This window comes from Psammomys obesus, unplaced genomic scaffold (genome assembly GCF_907164565.1).
Source record: "Psammomys obesus unplaced genomic scaffold, mPsaObe1.curated_primary_1811, whole genome shotgun sequence".
Taxonomy (NCBI): domain Eukaryota; kingdom Metazoa; phylum Chordata; class Mammalia; order Rodentia; family Muridae; genus Psammomys; species Psammomys obesus.
In genome coordinates this window covers 13809344-13831663 of record NW_026596166.1, presented here as the reverse complement: position 1 = coordinate 13831663, position 22320 = coordinate 13809344, and the positions used below count along the sequence as shown (strand labels likewise).

Below are 22320 nucleotides of genomic sequence, written 5' to 3'. Positions count from 1 at the left end.
ACATGTTCAAATCGAGGTGTTGTCCATTCATAGTGTCATACAACACCCTGCCCTGCCGTGGTAGGCCACGGAAGCCTACCCAGTGCTCCTTGACAAAGTTACAAAGATCTAGAGCCGTCTTATTTTACCACTATAACTAGAATAAAGCTGGGCTGCCACAGTAGCAACATGGCTGACCTTAGCATTTTATGAAGTTTGATCACATAATATAAAATTATCAAACTCTGTAAAACTCTGTAACCACACATTATTAAGGTATGTGCCATTCTGATAACTGTTTCTATGTTCAATATCTTAACTAGTGTTCCATTCCTACTTATATTGAAACAAAAACTGGATCAACATATCCTCGAGTTAGAGCAGCCATGTGAAATGACATGTTTCACAAATATACCATTCTGCACAAGTTCTGAATTTACTGCAATTGTTTGATGAACTCCTGAGGAGGAAGACAATGACCTCCTATTCATAATTGGTTTCTGATACATATGTCAGAACTAGGAAGCTGTGGTTAGACATTATATCTTATCTAGAGCCCAAGTAATTAAAAGCATGCTAGCCCCTCCTTTAAAGAGAATTATAGCATTAACTGAGATAATGCATAAAAATCTATAAAAATCTGGTTTCACACATAAGTAGAGAGAAACCAAGTAAGTATCTGAGTGTCAGAAAGCTTTAATGCATGCAATCTGGATTGAGAACAAAATCAGATCTCAGAGCAAGATAAAATTATATTCATTTTCCTAGGTATTTTTTTTTTGGTCCCTCATTCAGATGGTTCCTGAATAACGTTTACTATCTTCATGTATTACTGAAATTATTTTAAAAATATTATTCTCATAGAAGACAGTAATAACAAAATAATTTTCTTACTACTTCAATTATTTCAACTGAAAGTATATCTAGCAAATATTCTATATAATTAGGCTCAGCTGATAGTTAGCTGATTAACCACTAAAATAAATAGTGGAATAAATATCTTGAAGTCTCTTTTAAGATAAATAACTCAGCATGCATTTTCCAGCATGCTACATCTCAAAAGAGATGAGAAAAAAATGTAATATATTTCCCATAGCCATATTTTAATTTTGCTATACTACATTCTGGGTACCAAGATCATATTCTGGTAATAAAGCCAAACAAGACCTGACCTGAAGGAATATTTAAACAACAATAATACCTTTCAATGTTTTGAGACAAAGGTCTGATTTAATAAAAACAATGATAAGCCAAGATAGTTCAGACTCAAGTTCACCTAGGAAAAAATGTTAGTCATTGATTAGCAAAAATAGTATAGGCTTTTTCCCAGTTTCAAAGTAGCTTCATTGTATATGTGTATACCAAATAGGTAACATTAAATCATCAGGCAATTAGAGAGTTTCAGATAAGCATTTCAGGCAATTCTCTCTCTCTCTCTCTCTCTCTCTCTCTTTCCTCTGTTTGTTTTATTTTCTCTCTCCACTATTCTCATAGCAACCCTTAAAACTAATCTTGAGTGTCTGAGGAATGGAATTCCCATTTAACTAGGCTAAGCAGCCTCTGAAGTCTCTTGAGGAAGAACAGTATTGGAGTCACAGTAATGCTGTAGTGTTGATGACAAGACTCAGAAGGGCACAGATGAAGGGTTTTAGGTTGCCCAGCACCTCCTAGGCCCTCAGCAGTTCTCTCTCACCGAGGCTCCTTACGAGCATGGGGAGACCTACTGCTCTTAGCCAGTTTTCAAAATAAAATCTGGATGAAAGAGATTTCACAATATTCTCAGGTAATATTTAGCTTAATTGTCAAAGGGATTATAACATAGCATATTTTTTTTTCTAATTTTACCTGTCCTGGGGTGATTGTCATTTATGTGTTTGATATGTGAGACAGGCTCCCGATTTTTCCTTTATTTCACATTAAATTTCTAAAACACAACACAAAATTCATTAATTAATTTTTGGTTAAACAAAGTGCATATTGCATTTAAAAACAATTGGGTGAATATTTTCTTTCACTCAGCATCAAATTGCATTCTATTCACATTTCAGTGATTACATTTGTGGGGTTTTTTTTGTTTTGTTTTGTTTTCTTTTCTTTTCATTCTAATTGATGGTAGCAATTGTTTTCGCATGTATATACCATTAAATATCATGAAATTACCGCGAAAATAAACTTGTTTATCAAAAGGATAAAATTGAAATTCATCTAAGAACTAGAGAACTAAAAACAACTAACTTTTTCTTAGTTTTCCAACCTTAAGAATCAATTAAGTTGAAATCACAATGTATGGAAGAGCCTTATGTCAGAATGAAGGACAGTAAATACATCATGCGCCATGTTTAACCTAGTGTCAATGAAGTGGGTGTAAAGATCTATATTTACTGGGCCATGTGAACATGGCAAAGAGAAAAAAAAACAATACAGATTCATATTTATAGAACTGAATTATCCTCATCTTAGGATTCTCTATGATACTTGGATCAGGAAATGTACTTGTTATTGAAAGGAAGAAACAGAAGCTTACGGGAAGAAGGAAAGATAATTCTACCGCCTTACTACATACCAGAAATAGCAACTTGAAATGCATCAAGAATTAAAGCAAATGGAATCAGTATTTGACACTCTGAGGTCAGATGGGCAACTGAGAAAGTTGTAGGTAGGTTGTGTATTTCCTTCACTATCTATGGAAAACATGTCCTAGTCTCGTAAAGAAAAATAATAGATTCAAAAAAACATTTGTGAGAAAATCAGTGTAGATGAGTTCTTTTTTTTTGAATTTTATTTTTTTCTTATCAGTTACATTTTATTAACTCTGTATCCCAGCCGTGTCCCGATCCCTCATTCCCTCCCAGTCCCTCCCTCCCTCCCTCCCTCATCTCCACCGTGCCCCTTGCCAAGTTCACTAATAGGGGGGACCTCCTCCCCATTCATCTGATCCTGTTTTATCAGGTATCTTCAGGACTGGCTGCAAAGCTCTCCTCTGTGGCCTAACAGGACTTCTCCTCGCTTGGGGGGTGGGGAGGCCAAAGAGCCAGTCATTGAGTTCCTGTTAGAAATAGTCCTTGTTCCCCTCACTATGGGAAACCAATTGGTTACTGAGCTACCACAGGCTACATCTGAGCAGAGGTTCTAGGTTACATTCATACATGGTCCTTGGTTGCATGTCAGTCTCAGAAAAGACCCTGTGCCCAGATATATTTGGTCCTTGTGGAGCTCCTATTCTTTCCTCATCAGACTAACTCCCCTTCTTTCTTATGATTCCCTATACTCTGCCAAAGGTTTGGTCATGTGTCTTTGCCTTGAAAACACTGCTAGTTAGAGTCTTTCAAATGTGCTCAGTAGACTCCTGTCCTATGTTCAATGCACATCCCATCTGTCTTTCTAAACGAGGATTGATAATCTTACCCCATGTCCGCTCTCTTGATTGTCTTTTTTAGGTGTATAGATTTCATTATGTTTATCATATCTTATAGGTCTATATAAGTGAGTATATACCGTGTTTGTCTTTCTCCTTCTGGGATATTTCACTCAGGATGATCTTTTCTAGGTCCCACCATTTGCCTGCAAATTTCATGATTTCCTCCTTTTTGATTGCTGAGTAGTATTCCATTGTGTAAAAATACCACAATTTCTGTACCCATTCCTCCGTAGATGGACATCTGGGTTGTTTCCAGGTTCTGGCTATTACAAATAATGCTGCTATAAACATGGTTGAGCAAATATCCCTTTTGTGTACTTGAGCAAACTTGTAGATGAGTTCTAAATTGTGTTTAGTATTTATGAAGCTCTGTTACTCGATAGCAGGTTCACATCCACTTCGCACACACACGCACACACACACACCTGCATCTAAAATAAATATTTTATACTAAATAAATAAATATTTTATACTAAAATAAAATTACTCACCTAGGGCTATAGGTATGGCTCAGTGTGTAAAGAGCATTAAGATCTCAGCTTGTAACTCTAGTACTAAGCATATTAGTACAGATCTGTAAGTTTACCTCTTAGGGTCCACTAGGAACACAAGAATCTAAGAGCTTTCTGAACTCCCAACCTAGCCATTCTTATTTAAATAACCACAGATATGTTTGAGGACTATTAGCAAGATAGCTATAGTCTGAACAGTGGCATATAAGGTAGTTTGAGGTTAGACATAAGAAAATAAAGGCAACAGGATTTATCTCACTATTTGTGCATCTATTCTTCTTTAGCATAACTTCTATTATGACAAAGATCCAACCACAGAGCCATAACCCCTATAAACTTTTTGGTATTTACTAAAATTAGAGAGGAAAACACTATCAGCCTTTCTGAAGTAAACACATTCTTAATGATCATAAAAGTGATTGTGTGATTAGATAATACAAATCCATAGATTGGATATAATTACTATCCCTTATTAAGGGATTTTGCAATTTGCCTGATATCATAAAGCTAGTAATACATAAATGGATTCTTTGATTAGACTACTTCATGACACAATTTTACTTAACTATTTTCTATTATGGAAATAATTCAACTAGTTTCCTGATTTGTTTATATAAAGACTCTTTCCTCACATGCAAAATTAACATGTATAATTATTTGTGTAACATTGTTACATGGGTGTTACAAATAAGGCTGCTACAAACATGATTGAGCAAATGTCCTTATTGTGTACTTGAGACTGTTTTGGGTATATGCCTAGGAGTGGTATAGCTGGATCACAAGGAAGCACTATTCCTACTTTTCTGAGAAAGCACCAGATTGATTTCCAGAGTGGTTGTACAAGTTTGCATTCCCACCAGCAATGTAGGAGGATTCCCCTTTCTCCACCACCTCTCCAGCATGTGTTGTCTCTTGAGTTTTTGATCTTAACCATTCTGATGTGTGTAAGGTGAAATCTTAGGGTCGTTTTGATTTGCATTTCCCTGATGGCTAATGAGGTTGAGCATTTCTTTAAGTGTTTCTCTGCCATTCGATATTCCTCTGCAGAAAATTCTCTGTTTAGCTCTGTGCCCCATTTTTCAATTGGATTACTTGATTTTTTGCTGTTTAACTTCTTTAGTTCTTTATATATACTGGATATTAGCCCTCTGTCAGATATAGGGTTGGTGAAGATCCTTTCCCAATCTGTAGGCTGTTGTTTTATTCTGAGGACAGTGTCCTTTGCTTTACAGAAGCTTTTAAATTTCATGAGGTCCCATTTATTGATTGTTGCTCTTAGAACCTGTGCTGTTGCCCAGATGCCCTTCAGTGGAGGAATGGATGCACAAATTGTGGTATATCTACACAATGGAATATTACTCAGCAATAAAAAACAAGGAAATCATGAAATTTGCAGGTAAATCTGGAAAACATCATCCTGAGTGAGCTATCCCAGAATCAGAAAGATGCACATGGTATATACTCACTCATATAGAGATATAATATAGGATAAACCTACTAAAATCTGTATACCTAAAGAAACTAATCAAGAGGGAGGACTCTTGCTAAAATGCTCAATTCTATCCAGAAAGGCAAAGAGGCTGGACATCAGAAGAAGGAGAAAAGAGGGAACAAATCAGGAGCCTGACAAAGAGGACCTCTGAAAAGCTCTGCCCTGCAGACTATCAATGTAGATGCTGAGACTTATGGGCAACCTTTGGGCAGAGAGCAGGGAATCTTAGGAAAGAAGTGGAAAACAGTAAGATCTGGAGAGGGCAGGAACTCCTCAAGGAGAGCAACAGAACCAAAAAATCTGAGTAGAGGGATCTTTCCTGAGACTGATATTCCAACCAAGGAATATGCATGGAGATAACGTAAAACCCCTGCACAAATGTAGCCCATGGCAGCTCAGTATCCAAGTGGGTTCCATTGTAATAGGAACAGGGACTGTCTCTGACATGAACTGACTGGCCTGCTCTTTAATACCTTCCCTGAGGGGGAAGTAACATTACCAGGCCACAGAAGAAGACAATGCAGCCACTACTGAGGAAATTGACTAGGATCAGAAGGAAGGAAAATACGTCCTCCTTTATCAGTCGACTTGTGGAGGGGCATGAATGCAGAGGGTGGAGGAAGGGAGAGATTGGGACAGGAGGAGGAAGGGAACCACAGGGGGGATACAAAGTGAATAAAGTGCAATTAATAAAGAAAAAAACAACATTGTTACATGGGGAATGCGGAAATCATAGATTTTTTTTCAAATTTTTATTAATTATCATTAGTGCCCCCTACCTTGTCTCTTCCCAATCCCACCCTCCTCCCTCTTCTCCTCTTATGCTCTTCCCATAGAAATCACAGATTTTTAACTTTAAAAAATACAGTTATTTTTTTGAATTGAGCGGTCACAAAAGATAAGCCATAAGTCTAAAGGGAAATAAAGACATTCTCAAATATTCATTCATAAGGAGATAGAAATAAGGCTATTTTACTTCCATGTACTTTTTTATAATTAATCAGTCCCCTCCATCAATATATTTTTTTGTACTGTACTGCATATTCATCATGGAGTTGGCTTGCTAAATGATGACATAAGGTAATCCCCTTTCTCTGGAAGTTTATAGAATATTTATAAAAACAAAAGCTATAAGCATGAGTCATTCAAAAATATGATGAATTTGAACAAATGTATGTATGCATCCATAATACCTTTTATACAAATATACCTAATTCCACAGTGCCATCTATATAATTCTAAAATTAAAAATTGTCTAAAAAGAAATGAATGGGGAATTTTTTTTCATAAATATTGGGAAGTGTTGACTGTGACTCATTCAGTGAAACACACTTGAGCAAGGGAACTGCAGTTGTAGAGTTCATTTGTCTTGTTTTACCTTTGCCTTGACTCAGGATGAACCTAGAACTACAGAACGCTAACGTTTTTCATCATGGACAACAATTGTGATGTTATAAAATTGTTTTGTATTCCTCATAGAACTTGAAATACTGTGTCTGGTTTTATATTGAGCCCTTTGCTCCACCTGGACTTTAGTTTTGTGCAGGGTGATAAATATGGATCTATTTGCATTTTTCAAAATGTAGGCATCCAGTTAGGCCAGCACCACTTGTTGAAGATGATGTCTTTTTTCCATTGTATGGTTTTGGCTTCTTTGTCAAAACTTAAGTTTCTGTGTGGGTTTATTTCTGGGTCCTTGGTTTGATTCCATTAATTTGCCAGTCTGTTTCTATCTAGTATCATGCTTTTTTTATTACTCTTGCTCTATAGTGCAGCTTGAGATCTGGGATGGAGATATCTCCAGAAGATCTTTTATTGTACAGGATTGTTTTACCTATTCTGGGTTTTCTGAAATTGAGAACTGTTCTTTCAAGGTCTTTAAAAAAAAGTGTTGGTGTTTTGATGGGAATTACATTTCTAAACATACTAAAATATATAGTGTTAAATAAGCTAAACAACAAGGATGGCCCTAGAGAAGAGACTGAAACCTCATTCAGAAGGGCACCAAGATAGACAGTAGAAGTAGGAGAAGACAAGGAATAGGACAGGAGCCTTCCTCAGGGGACAACTGAAAGACTCTACCTATCAGGGTATCAAGAAGATACTGATACTCATAGCCAAACTTTGGGCAGAGTGATGGAAACCTTATGGAAGAAAAGGGAGATAAAAAGACCAGGAGGGGACAGCAGCTTCACAAGGAGACCAATACAGCCAAAAAACATGGGCCCAGGGAGCCTGCAGAGACTGATACTCCAACCAAAGACCATGCATAGAGAAGACCTAGACCCTCTGCTCAGAGGTAGCCCACTGGCTGTTCAGTCTCCAAATGGTGTCCCTAGTAAGGGGTACAGAGGCTGTTTCTGACATGAACTCAGTGGCTGGCTCTTTGATCAACATTCCCTGGGGGCAGGTGCAGCCTTGCCAGGCCACAGATGAAGATGATTCAGCCAGCCCTGAAGAGATATGATAGGCTATGGTCAGATAGTAAGGAAGGAGGTCCTCCACTATCAGGGGACTAGGGAAAAAGCATAGGGAAAGAAGAGGAAGGGTGGGTGGGACTAGGAGGAGATGAGGGAGGTGGTACATAGAGATACAAAGTAAATAAATTGTAATAAATAAATAAATATTTAAAATACATTAGTAAAACTCCAAATACTTAAATGATTTCAATGTTTCTTAAAATAAAACTTATATGAAATATGAAGAAGTAAATAATCAGATTAACAATTTCTTATAAAAAAAGAAGTAAAGCCTTAATTTCTAGAGCAGATGAAGAGAGAGCTCAGGGACTCAGTAAGGAACCTGTAGCATAGGAAGGTCCTGAGGGCTGCCTTAGAGGAGCACCATAGACAGGAAGCCACATCAGGAGCAGGATGGGAGGCAGCTGTGAGCTCATCCTGCATACAGCATATACAGACCAGACCACATACCACATGTCGATTAAGAAAAAAAAGGTGTGAAGGACTTTTCTTTGGAGAGTTAGAACCTATGAAGTAGAGCAGAAAAACCTGCATTTTCATTAAAGAAAATATTCAGTTGAGCATATTTTGGATATATCCCTAGGAGTGATATAGCTGGGTATTGAGGAAGCATTATTCCTAGTTGTCTGAGAAAGCGCCAGATTGATTTCCAAAGTGGTTGTAACAAGTTTACATTCCCACCAGCAGTGGAGGAAGGTTCCCCTTTCTCCACATCCTCTCCAGTATGTATTGTCCCTTGAGTTTTTGATCTTAGCCATTCTGATGGGTGTAAGGTGATTTCTCAGGGTCGTTTTGATTTGCATCTCCCTGATGATTAAGGACGTTGAACATTTCTCTGTGTTTCTCTGCCATTCTATATTCCTCTACAAAGAATTCTCTGTTTAACTCTGTTCCCCATTTTTAAATTAGATTACTTGATTTGTTGCTTTTGAACTTATTTAGTTCTTTATATATTCTGGATATTAGCCTTCTGTAGCAGCTTTATTCGTAATAGCCAGAATCTGGAAACAACACAGATGTCCCTCAAGGGAGAAATGGATACAAAAATTGTGGTACATTTATACAATGGAATATTACTCAGCAATTAAAAACAAGGAAATCATGAATTTTCTGGTAAATGGTGGGACCTAGAAACGATCATCTTGAGTGAGGTATTCCAGAAGCAGAAAGACACACAGTATATACTCACTTATATAGACTTATAATATAGGATAAACATACTAAAATCTGTACACCTGAAGAAGCTAAACAAGGAGGACCCTGGGTAAGATGATCGATCCTCACTTAGAAAGACAAACGGAATGGACAGTGGAAGAAGGAGAAAATAGGAAACAGGACAGAAGCCTACCTCAGAGGGCCTCTGAAAGACTCTGCCTTGCAGTATATCAAAGCAGATGCTGAGACTCATAGCCAAACTTTGGGCAGAATGCAGGGAATATTATGAAAGAAAGGTGAGATAGAAAGACCTGGAAGGGACAGGAGCGTCAAAAGGAAACCAACAGAGCCAAAACAAACAAACAAAAACAAAAACAACAAACAAACAAAAAACTGAGCCTTGGGGGTCCTGAAGAGAATGATACCCCAACCAAGGACAATGCATGGAGAGGACCTAAAACCCAGGCTCAGCTGTAGCTAGCTCACTGACTCAGTCTCCAGGTGGGTCTCTATTAAAGGGAGCAGGGGCTTTCGTTGCATTTTATTTTTACAGTAAAGTGCAACTCAGAGTTGACAGCAGCAGATTTGTCACACAGGGAAGAGCTACATTCAGAGCACTCAGGAACAGACTAGACAGCAGAACACAGAATGCCAATCTGGACTCTCTGCCTGACTAGCAGCGCATCTGCTAGCCATTTAACCTTCCGCTAAAGACTCCCAGGAAGACTGTGATCTGTGATTTTAAGAGCCTGCTGCTCAGTGTAATCAATAGATTTAACTGTTTAAAATTACCAAAAATATTTTTTAAATTAAATCAGGACTTGGAAAAGTTTATAGAAAAGATGGGCAAAGAACAAGTGTAACAACAAATCAACGTAGACACAAAAGATAATAGCCTTCAATCTTTGCGAAAAACACTATAAACCTTCACTTAATGAAGTCGTTCAATAGATTTTATCCATCTATTAACATATAAAATAAACACACTCTCATATAATAAAACTTAGTCCCCTTCTTATTGCCCTTAAAATACTTAATGGGACTTAATGTCAACTTTTGTATAATTTGCGGGTTAATACTTTCAATATGAAGACTATTCTTTTTATACTCACTAAACTAAATTTTACCTAAGTTCTTTATGTCTGTATTTTTCAAATCTCCAACTCATTATTAACTTTTTTAGGGCAAAGGCATTGCAATTTGGTTTTCTTCCTCAGCAAAGCTTCTAGTAAGAGCACTTAAGCACAGCAAGTCTTCAATAACATTGGCAATAGGCAGATTCTAATTGGATGTGGCTTCCACTGCCTCAGGTCAAAGTAGATCATAGACTCTCTGGGATTTTTCAGAAAAAGTTTGAGTGGGCAGAGAACTGGAAGGCAGCAAGGTCAGGTGTATAGCACCAGGGAAAAGTGCTGGTTGCCTTTCTGACTGTGTCTGTGGGATTCTGGAAACAGTCAAGTTGGTATTCTGTTAATACCTCTCCAGACCCTACTTTGGACTTATAATGAATTGAGCATTATCAGCTTCATTAAGAGGAGGCTCATCTGATCCCAAAGTAACTCTATCTTCATGTCTTTTGTATAAGAAGAGTGGAAATGTTTGACAATGAGTCAGGAGTTAGCATTCCTCGCAGAGCAAGGGCAAACCCAGGATGGATCATGAACTGGTCACATGGGACATATGATTCCTGCCTAGATAGGAGGGTAACTCTCCGGTTTGTCTGATAGGGAAGCATAGGTTGTAGACTCCTTACTAGTTCAGTCAGTGATGTGCTCAAATGACCATTTTCAGTAAAGACGACCTCAGTCTCCATTCACTTCTTTCCAGAAGATCCACAAAAATCACCTGGCAACTTGGGGTTAGTCCTTCCTTGGAGTACCTCCCACTACTGGGAGTTCTTACTTTCTCCTAATATATCTACATTTCTTTCCTTACTCATTTTAAATGTGAGGCTTTGAACGCATGAACCACCAGCTCAGGGAGGCTTGATTGACACTCTAGGACTCTGTCCATGCAAATTACACTCAGCAAGAACAGACTGTGGCACTTAACCAAACCAATTTAAAATCACTACTTGTTTTCTTCTTTCTCTATTTCTAGGGTCTTTTATTAAGACTTATAATCCTATTGAAGAATTATGCTAGTGCAGATCTAAACAATACATAACACTGATAAGAAAACATTTCATTCTTGACATACCTAAAATTGCAAAATCCTGACTTGTATGTTATTAATAGGGTGATTAGCATGAGAACCACCCACTTAATAGACACTGCAATTACCATATCAGACATTCTTCAGCCTTTGTAAACCTAGTGTTACTGTTTGGGGAGGACGGGTGGAAGAGAAAATGATGTTTGATGGGATTTACCTGGCACTCGGTGTTCTTCCTGACACCGGGCGCTTTCAGAATTCACACCAGTTATTCTAGCTCTTTTCTCTAAAGTTTTCTGTCCAAAATTCATTTTGAAGACTCACATAAAATTAAAAATAAATGGAATCCATTGTCATCATTTTGATTGCACAGTTTAAAATTCTAACACGGATACGTTTTGTTTATAGAGTGTATAGTTATAACACATAAATTGCTAGCATGTCTGTAACTCTTCTCCAACTAATTTCTTGAGTGTAAACATAATAAATAATAAGCCTCATGGACACAGACTGAAAAAAAATGCTTTGGTGCAAATGTAATGAAATACAACAATCTACCTACGTGAAATTAGAATGAAAGAGATATTTTTGAAATAAAAATGCTTGCAAATGTTTAATGAATATTGGAAATAGATTTGTCTCATGTGGGAACAGTGTCTGCACACATGAAAACTTATTAAGCTACTGCCTCCAAATCCAATTTCTTTTTGAATTAAGAATAAGTTTTAATCAAACTCTAACCTTTCAAGTTGTATGACCCCTATTACCCTGTGAGCAACACAGTCATGGCTGGAAATAAGTTAAAGAACTAGGTGATCACATTCTTAGAAAGCTATTTAAATAGTCTCAAGATTCTACAAGGGACAAACATATTTGAGGATGAGAGCAAGAAAATCTAGAGCCTCATGTCCTGGGTAGATCATGTCCCATTTTGCTCCACACAGAATATGGAGGTATAACCAATGGCAATTGCTTTTTATAACAAATAAAGAAACGTGGGAGTGGTGAGAATAACTATTTATTCTGCAGTCATAATGCTAGAATTTCTCATTTTACAACGTCCAGCTGTCATCATTCAGTGGGCCTAAGGCACCGCCAGTAATAGTTTAACACAATTTAACAAGTCATCTTTCCAATTAATCTCACATTCCTTGTAAAACGCAACATCTTCATCAGTATTCTCCTGAACACTATTCTTTATTTCTCTATTTTGTGTCTTTAATCAAATATTTCATCCATTATATAATATGTTTGACCTTCTCTTTTACTTGTTAAAACTTTTTTTTTTTTACAAAACTTACTGTAACATTTCTTAGGTCGGGAACTGTGAAGACTGATATTTTACTTACGTGCCAGCTAGCATGCAGCCTATCATACTTTCATGGATGCTTGCAGACAAGGGTCTTCTGGGGCATAAAGCAAAGCAGTTGTTAATGAGGTCTCAGATGGGAAATACCCTCTTCATGCTTTCATAGGCATCAGACTTAATTAGGGCAAGATGGGGCACCCCAAGTGTGCTCTTTGCATACCGTCCTTCTTTACCTCAGCCAAGGCACACTGAGCTTTGGGAAAGCCTCATTTTATAAAAGTTCCTAATAAAACCAGGCTCTTCTTTTCCTCCAGGTAGACATGATCCTGGCTAGGAAACAAAACTTTCCTCTCCTCCCAATTAAAGCAATGCTTCTATTGCCCAATTGTACTCTCTATATGAACATGTGTAAAAGGGGATTTCAGAACACAAACTTCTCTAAAACACATTGAAAGGCATGGAAACAACAGCTCTCAAGTTCCTTCTTTCATGCTGAGGAGCCATATACCCCCTTTGCCCTCACACTCTTTATTTTCTGTGACACTGGCACACTATTTAATGTTGTATGAACCAAGGTGTTATTATACTTTTTGCTTAGCTTATAATCCATTTAAATAACATTCTTATACTTTTTTTGGTCTCTTTAAGTTGATGAAATTCACCAAAGGTACAAATTAATTAATAAAATTCCCTTTTAGCCTTACAAAATCTAATACCGTGAGGTGCATAATATATTAAAATACTATTTAAATACATTTCTTCAAAACAGCATATAAATGAATAGTAGTAAGATTGCCCTGAAATAGTTTAAGAGTTTGTTTGTAAGAGCTTTTTAAAGTTAGGAAAATTATTCATTATCAGGATGTTGTAACAACTTTTCTAAACTGTTGTCTGTGTTTTACTTATGTGAGGTCAGTATTTCTATTTTCAAGTATCAAATGCCAATAGCTATTACTAATTTCTAAAAGTATAAGATGAATCCTAGTCTTCAGTGTTAGAGAGGTTTTGTGATGAAGATTTGAGATAAAATAGCTTAGAATTATGGGAAGAGTACCAAGGAGCTCCAAAATTAAATAAACTTATTCAGGCATAAATTCAGTAAATGAAAATATTTGTGTCTAGGTTTCAAATCTCAATAGTTGTATCTGAAACAACTGCCTGGGTATTTTGCATGATCAGATCAGAAGTGTCCTATCCTACCTTACACACCCTACTCACGTTGGCTGTGCTGTTCTCCACTGTTTTTATAGTTTTAATTTTCTCCTTTCACACTGAGTTACTTATTCTTTTCCGTGGAGAGTAATTCTTTTGCTCTCATACACTAATCCTCTCTTATGCTCTACGTGTTTATATCACACTTTTGTTAGATCAGGTGCTGATGTTAATGTATTTCTGCAAGGAATCTTCACTGTTGAGCCTTGCAGCATATTCTGTTGCATTTCTTTCCACACAGCTTGTTTGTGCCTTCTGCTAACAACTCCTACATATCCTTTAGTCTCTTTGGCATGTATTTTGACTACCATATTTTTTAGCTTACAATGAGAAGTGTAAAATCTTTTCTAACGCATTAGATAAGCTACTTGTTATGATTTGAATATAAAGCCTGAGCCAGATGCTTGTTACGAAAGGCTTGGTGTCCAGCTAGAGGTGTTATCTGAAAACTTCAGGAGATGGGCAGCCCTGAAGCATATAGGACACTCTGAATCGATCATTGCACCTGTTCTCTTCCAGGCTGCTGCCTCTCTCTTGTGCCAGTTACCACATTAAAGACAACCTCGGAAGGACCAAAATGTGTCTGTGTTGCATTAAGGAACGTAAACAGTAATTCCTCTTGGATTAATTTGACTAAGAGCAAGTCCAATTTTTAAAATCTGTTTATTAATTAATTTTTATTAATTACAGTTTATTCACTTTGTATCCCAGCTGTAGCCCCCTCCCTCGTCCCCAATCCCGCCCTTTCTCCCTCATCTCCTCCCATGCTCCTTCCCCAGTCCACTGGTGGGAGAGATCCTCCTCCCCCTCCATCTGACCCTAGCCTATCAGGTCTCATCAGGACTGGCTGCATTGTCAGAGACAGACCCTGTTCCCCTTAGTAGGAAATCCACTTGGAGACTGAGCTGCCATGGGCTACATCTGTACAAGGGTTCTAGGTCATCTCCATGCATGGTGCTTGGTTGGAGCAAGTCCAAATTTGAATTCCCACTTCTCTACTTCTATCTTCAGCCTGTCATGTATATCTATTTGGTGTTGCCAGTCTGGATATCTGCTGCCTACAGTCTGTTGTCTGTGTCTGCCCAAAGGACTTTGCTCTGTCTTTACTGAGCAAGACAGAAAACATGGAATGGGGGAAGATGTCTTTAGCAGAGTTTTACAAGAAAGATATTCACATACTGACCTTAACTGACCCAATTTTTCTCACAATATTTATGGTTTATATTTATTGTATAAGGTTGTTTTCAACCTTTGGTTACCTTCAGCAAATGATTACCACAGAACAAACATACGCACATGTATTACTGTGGCTCAGGGTATGTAAGAGTTTAATTTCATTTGAGATTAAAGCTATACATTAACCTCGGCTACAAAATCTATAGTGTTACTTTTCTATTTGGTTACTTTTCTATTGCTGTGAAGAGATACCATGACAGAGGCAACTTGTAAAAGAAAGCATTTAATTAGTGAGTCATTCACAGTTTCAGAGGGTGCGTCCATGACAGGAGCAAGCCAGCAAGCAGGAAGGCATGGCACTGGGGCCTTCACTAAGAGTTTACATCTTATCCTCACAAGTTGGAGATAGAGAGTAAGAAACTAATAATTGTGTGAGCTTTTGCAACCTCAAAGATGATCCCCAGTGACACACCTCCTCCAAAGCCACACCTCCAAACCTTTCTGTATTTTCTCAACCTATGGATAAAACATTCAAATACATGAGCCAATGTGGGGACTAGGTGGCCAGCACTATCTTCCTAGGAAGTTGTGAAGTTTCAGGTACTTAGGCACAACCCAGTCTGAATACCCAGGTGTTAATTGGTAATACAGCATGGTCCTGGAAGGCTTAATCTTAGAAGAAAGACTGTTTAAAACTCCACAGTTATTCTTTCCCGCTTTGTATATGAGATTTTAAGAGCACAAGGCACACATTTTTATTGCCATCAAGCCCATTACAGTAGCAACGTAGTTACAAATCCTTCTTGAAAGTTGTTTGCAACTTAGCTTCAGAAGTTTTTTTTACTTCACTTAGAAAAATCCAGTACCACCCCATGATATATAAAGTGCCTAGCAGGGCTTGTGGCTAAACTCTAATCAAACAAATCTTAGGAGCAAAATGTGCTTGCCAGCACAAATTGAAGTAAAGAAAGGGTATGCTAAAAATTGAAATTTCTAATTCAAGAAGTTTCCAGCCACCTTTTGCTACCAATCTAGTTTATGTAAGGCTGATACACATCACCAAAACAAAGCAGGGCAAATCCAAAAGAACTATATGTTCATTTTTAGAAGATTTTAAATTTTTGAATTGTATTCAAGACACTAGAGATTTGTACTTATGACCTAATATACAAGGGAATAACAGTATATTTAATTAAATGGTGTACAATAACCAAATCGTAGAGTAATTCATTTAAATCAAACTTAATTTAATTTACAATTACTTTCAAACCTCCCAGTACTTAAGAGGCACTTTGGTGCTTGACAATGGCTGGGAAGTGTGGAAGTATGGCGGACCTGGGTACACAGAAGATAAATGTGGCACATGGGTTGAAACTGCCAGTTTCATGTCAGTAGATGTCTTGGGGTTAAGAGATCCTGGACAGAATGGAACACAGGCTTCTGTCATAAACAAGAGGTCAATAAGCACTTAACTGTAGAAGATGAATCATGAATGCAGCTGTCACTACTTCCTTCCTTATTGTCTCCATAAATAAATGAGCTCAGCATAGGCTCCGTGAATAGACCATTGATAATTTCTAGCCTCATCCTAACTATGTAACACCTGCACAGTGTTGAAAGAACAGGAAAGAGGAATAAAAAGAAAACAGGCTGGAAATCAGGAACTCCTCACTTGTTATTATGTCTGAATTACTTTAAGGAGCAAAAAAAAAAATGCATTCTAATATTAGAGACTTAAAAATAAATGCCATTTCTTGTTAAGCAATAAGAGTGCCAGATGAACCTGTGTGAAAGACCGAGCTGAACGCAAGCATTTGATTTCCTTAGTGAGGAAAGAAGTAAAGAGAGCAGGAGACTTTAAATCCGTTGTAAAGAAGGTGAAGCGGAGAGATGTGACCTACAAAAATAAAGCCAGCACCTCTCTCCAGAAGGCACTGTGCCTTTACAGTCAATGATGGTCACTTACAACAGTATGCTGTTTGGAGAGATGCGTGATCCTTCATACGGGGATGCAAAACCTGTGCCTGCATATAAAATGTGCATTCAGATGAGAATGGTTGATTGCATGCACAGGTAAAATGAACAAACAAGTCAGAGTGTATTATGGCAAGATCTTTCTTCATAAAGTCCATTAAGACATAAATATGCATGTACATATGTACATGTAAACATAAAAAATACATGTGTCTATCCACTAAATACAAAGAGATTATTGATATTACCAGTAATATTTGCCATCATATTAATGTGATAGTGCATATCCTCTACTGACTATGTATTATGTTACAAGTTATGAAAATTTGAAGTGAAATTTCTTTTCTCATAAATGTCTTAGAGCAGGTTACCAAATAGCTCAGTTGATAAATATTTTGCCATACAAGCTTCAGGTCATGATTTGGGTCCTCAGCACCTATGAGAAAATGTCAAGTATAGTGGCACACACTAGCAGTTTGAACCTGAAGGACACCCGACGCTGCCCACTGCCCTTTCTATTTACCTACCCATGTACAGAAGAAGAATAGGGAAACACAGTTCTTTAAGGACTATCACTATCACATACAATTTTCATTGACAACTAAACAAAGTATATTTAATTATTTTCAAACATTATAGTTAAGCTGGAGTTTACTTACAGTACACATCCACTCGGATTGATTTTATTGCTGGGGACCCCAAGCCGTTCTCTGCTTTACAGTAGTATCGGCCTCCTTGGTGTCTCTGGATGTTTGTAATCCTCAGAGTCTCATTGAAGACACTTGAGTCTTGGAATCTGTCAGAGGCGCTTCCTGCTGTTTTGGTCCACCTGATCTGAGCAAGCATCAACAAAGATTGTTACTTTAGGTTGGTTTTCCGCAGACAACCAAACAGTAGGGATTCATCTGAAGAGCTGCCCTCTACCGCATCAGGGCAGCTTCTCCCATCATGTCACTAAGACCCAAAATAAGCTGCAAATTCACAAGTGCCAATGTCATCATTGAAGAGGGCTCACCATTTAGATTCAATTGCATGGGATTTATCAATAGTCTAATCAGGTTGAAGGCGATACACAGTAGAAAGATGACTTGGTTTCTGTGTCTACTGAGCATTTCTTTTTTCCCCCATACATTTCTGAAATTTGGAAAGCACTTTTCACTATTTAGACCAAATAGACTCTCATTTCATTTTGGACATGCTTCGTTATTTTATTTAAAATTTTCTCTTTGGTTTAGATAATGTAGGAACATTACCATAATGGCTTATTGAGATTGTGTATAATTTTATACACCTGGTTGTTAAAAGAGGTTGTTTTTTTTTTTTTTTAATTTAATGGCTTTGCTTTAATACGCCTACAAATGATTCGCTATTTTGAAAATTAGAATTCACTTTACATCAATAATTATTTTCAAAAATGTGTAAACTTTTTCAAAGAGTGCAATCCTATTAAACTGTCCAAACAATTTGAATATCTAAAACCGTCCGTCATAAACAATACCATTCTTTTAAACACAGCTGTGTGCAACAGATTTTGTGTTTGCTAGCAATTACTACTGGTATTCAACTTAAATTTTGTGTTTTCATATACAAAACCTGCAAAAAGACACATCCTGGTACTGTATACTGCAACAAGACAGAAAATGAACACTGTTTGGTTTTCATTTTCTCTTTGCCTTTCCTGTGTATTTTTTTTAAATTTACTTAGGGTTTGGAAACAACTGCTGGAAATAGTCTGCTCAAATATGTATACAGATAGACATGTTGAAGCATGGAGAAGCTGAAGTAGGAGTTTTCACGTTTAAAGCTCTATGATGCCATTCTTAACAAAATTACTTTCACACACTCGGCACACTAAATTTACGGTGTAATGGCATCAAGGCGTCTTTAAGAAGTTTTTCACATTATAAAATAGTAGGGTTACTATAATCACGTTTCCTCTGCACTGTAAAAGCAACAAAAATGTTACCTAGAGATCACTAAACTAAAGGAAATACTAAATATTTCTTCACATATTTGTGTACACATGACATATTTCAGGGAGTAAATGTACAGTTCACAGCCAGGCAATTTAGTAATTATCTTATCTGCAGAAACTGTAATGATGGTAATGTTTCCATTGAAATATATAAGATTCTGTTTCAATTTAAATTTTAATATTCACAGGCAAAAATAAAGATTATTTAAATAAATACATGATATTTAGTGTGTAAAGAGATTTTTATTTTAAGTAAATAGATTGTTGTCTTTAGTATAACACACTAAAATTATAGTTATTGTACAGCAATTTTTGCAAACATTTCAAAGCAATGTTAAAGCTGATTCAGAAAACTGGATGTTTTAGTACGAAAGGTCTGAATTAAAATTACAGATATGATCTAGGTCTAGCTCATGTGTAAAATTATGTTGTTAATACACATAATTGTTTGGACAACATTATTTTACTTGTACATATGGTTAATGATAGGAAAAGTGTGTAGGTGTGTGTGTGTGTGTGTGTGTGTGTGTGTGTGTGTGTGTGTGCGAGATGGGGGAGAGGAATGAGGGAGAGCAGATGAGAGAGGCAATGATGTTATAGAGAACCAAGAAACATTAATATTTTAGCCCTGGAACACTGAGACATTTTTTTAAGTTATTGAGGACCCCAAGCTCTTTTGCTAACTTTAATTTTATGTCTTCTCTATTTGTTTGTTTATTTTTTATTTATGTTTATTCTTTATAAATTAGATTTTGATCAAAGTAAAATTACATCAACCCCTTCGTCCTCCGTATGCTACCAACTACCTCTCTCATGTTCTCCTTACCCTCAAGTTGATAACCTATTTTTCTCTGATTTTTCTTGTTGCACAGATAGATAGCTATATACGTACATACTACATACATACATGCATACATACTAGCACATAGTTGTGTGTGAGTGTACGCATTGAATATTGAAACAAATTTGGGACTTCACCTAACTGCAGTAAAAATTATTAAGATCAACAAATCTACTGAGAACAAATGCTGTTGGAGTTGTAGAGAGAAAGAGGAACCCTCTTTCATTTCAGTAAGGATGCAAATTGCTGCAGCCACTCCTGAAACGAGTGTGGAGGATTCTCAAAAAGCTATAAATTAATCTGCTACGCACTACATTCATTGGCAAATTACCGAAGGATTCAATGTTCATTACCACCATTTTCACAATAGCTAAGAAATAGAAACAAGCTAAATTTCCTTTAACAGATGATAGATAATAAAAATGTAGTGAATATACACAACAAAATACTTTCAAGTGTAATTATTTATCCATTTATTCTTTTATTAAGGATCAATTAACTTATTTATTTATTATTTATACACTATTCTGTCTATATGTATGTCTGCAAGCCAGAAGAAGGCACATGACCTCATTATAGATGGTTATGAGCATCCATGTGGTTGCTGGGAATTGAAGTCAAATCAAAACAGCCAGTGCTCTTAACCTCAGAGTCACCTCTCCAGTTTATTGGAGTTTGAACCTCAGACTTCCAGAATTAAGGTCTACCTTTTTACCAGCTGAGCCAAAAAAAAAAAAAACAAAAAAACAAAAAACAAAAAAAACCCAAAACAAACAAACAAACAAACAAACAAAAACAGGTAATATTAATCTATATAATCCCTGTTTTAGACATACTGTTAAAGCTATACCATATTAAAATAAGTAAGGCTTTTAATAAAAAAAAAAATATATTTTACAAAACAAGTAAGAGTAAAATGGCTTACGGTACTATCTCTTTAGTATCTAACTTAGAGGGACCACATAAGCCAGAATCTCATATCAGCTCCTGCACATCCTCTATTTGAAGTATTTCTTTTTGCAAGTATACAAAGAAAATCTGAATCCACAGTAGTATTTAGTCAGGAAAACATGACTATTCAAAAGCCTTTTCAGAGAATCATGCATCTTCCACACTAAAACTCCACAAGTGGTAGGTTTCCAACATTTTTTGCACAGTCTAATCTAAAACCACACTGAAAAACTTTCTCTACTCTATTATGTGAAGACACATCAGTCAATTTTGCTCTTTGAATGGACTTTTTACTCTGCATTATTTTGTAACATTGCACATTATTCATTTGGGAAATAGCCACTGAGCTACAAAGGTCTAAAAAAAAAAAAGTTACTGCTACCCAATTTCACCATTATAAGATACAATTGACAGCACATAAAATAGTTCCACCACCACTCTCTTCATTTAAATGTTAAACCATTTTATCACTGACTTTCACAAATTATCATTTTTCTCTTAAAGCCATAATATAGTATGTAATATATTACAAACTATATCTAAATTATTAGTTAGTATATAGATTACTGATTAATAATGGATGATGTAATATTTACCTATAGAATATATGTAATATATTTATATATCATGTACTATATTAATATTATATATTGTTTCTATACTTACCTTTGTGGAGAATATGGCCTGGTCATTTTATTTATGTTAAAAATGTATAGAAAATAACAAGTCTGAATCACCACATTTCCAGTAGTGACCACTGTTTCAAATAAAGTGGTCATGAAAAGAAAGTGGCTAGGTCACCACATGAATCCCTTTTCTTAAGAATACCAATTTTTGCCAGCACTAAGTGCTCTCTTTTAAAAAGATATTTTCTATTTTGTCACTTGGAGCATTAAAAGTATTCCAGCTTTAGGAAGTTAAGTTAAGTCAAGATATATTTAAAAACACCTTTTTGTGGTAAGCATGTGGTGGTCAGGTTAAGGCTTGGTATTCAGTTAATGTCACGGCTATGCTTGGCTTGAGTGGCCTCTGTTCACCCTCTGCTGCTTTGCACCATCACTACAAATGCTACACATACACAAAACGTCCTTCTCCCTCACAATCACTATGAGGATCACAAGCCACCCCCAGACAGATTTGTTACCATCACCTTGAAAATGCTCTCTGTTAATCAGACACCGTCACCCAGACAGGAGATGGAGAACATCACACAGGTGGCATTTTAAAGAAAAATAATGGAGGATTGCTTACAAAGCAATGTGGAAATAATAGAATGTATATGTACAAGGTGGAAAGAGCTGTTTCTATGATTGTCCTCTTATGGTAAGATAATTTCAAGGTACACTGGAGCCTTATATGCAGAAAACTGATTTCTTAACAAGTCCTAAGATGAAATGGTAGACTCTGCTGCAATACTTAATGCCCAGTACTTCTAATCAACCTCCCCAATCTTAAAAGAGTAATTCAACAAATATACCAATCAGTTTTGTCATGCAGATCAGACTATAATATATCATATTATATCATATTATATCATATTATATCATATTATATCATATTATATCATATTATATCATATCATATCATATCATATCATATTATATCATATTATATCATATTATATCATATTATATCATATTATATCATATTATATTATATTATATTATATTATATTATATTATATTATATTAT

The 22320-nt window shown here is 36.4% G+C and overlaps 1 protein-coding gene across 3 annotated transcripts in view; it reads right to left on the bottom strand.

Moving 5' to 3' along the window:
- Positions 1 to 22320, bottom strand: part of Mdga2 (MAM domain containing glycosylphosphatidylinositol anchor 2) — an 870813-nt gene that overhangs the window by 360910 nt on the left and 487583 nt on the right. For all 3 annotated transcript variants that reach the window (XR_008718784.1, XR_008718785.1, XM_055595284.1), the window contains exon 3: positions 17521 to 17695. Coding sequence is in view for 1 of the 3 variants with exons in the window: in XM_055595284.1 (XP_055451259.1) it covers positions 17521 to 17695 (175 nt within the window). In the remaining 2 variants the exon portion in view is untranslated. The remainder of the gene's footprint in view (positions 1 to 17520; positions 17696 to 22320) is intronic.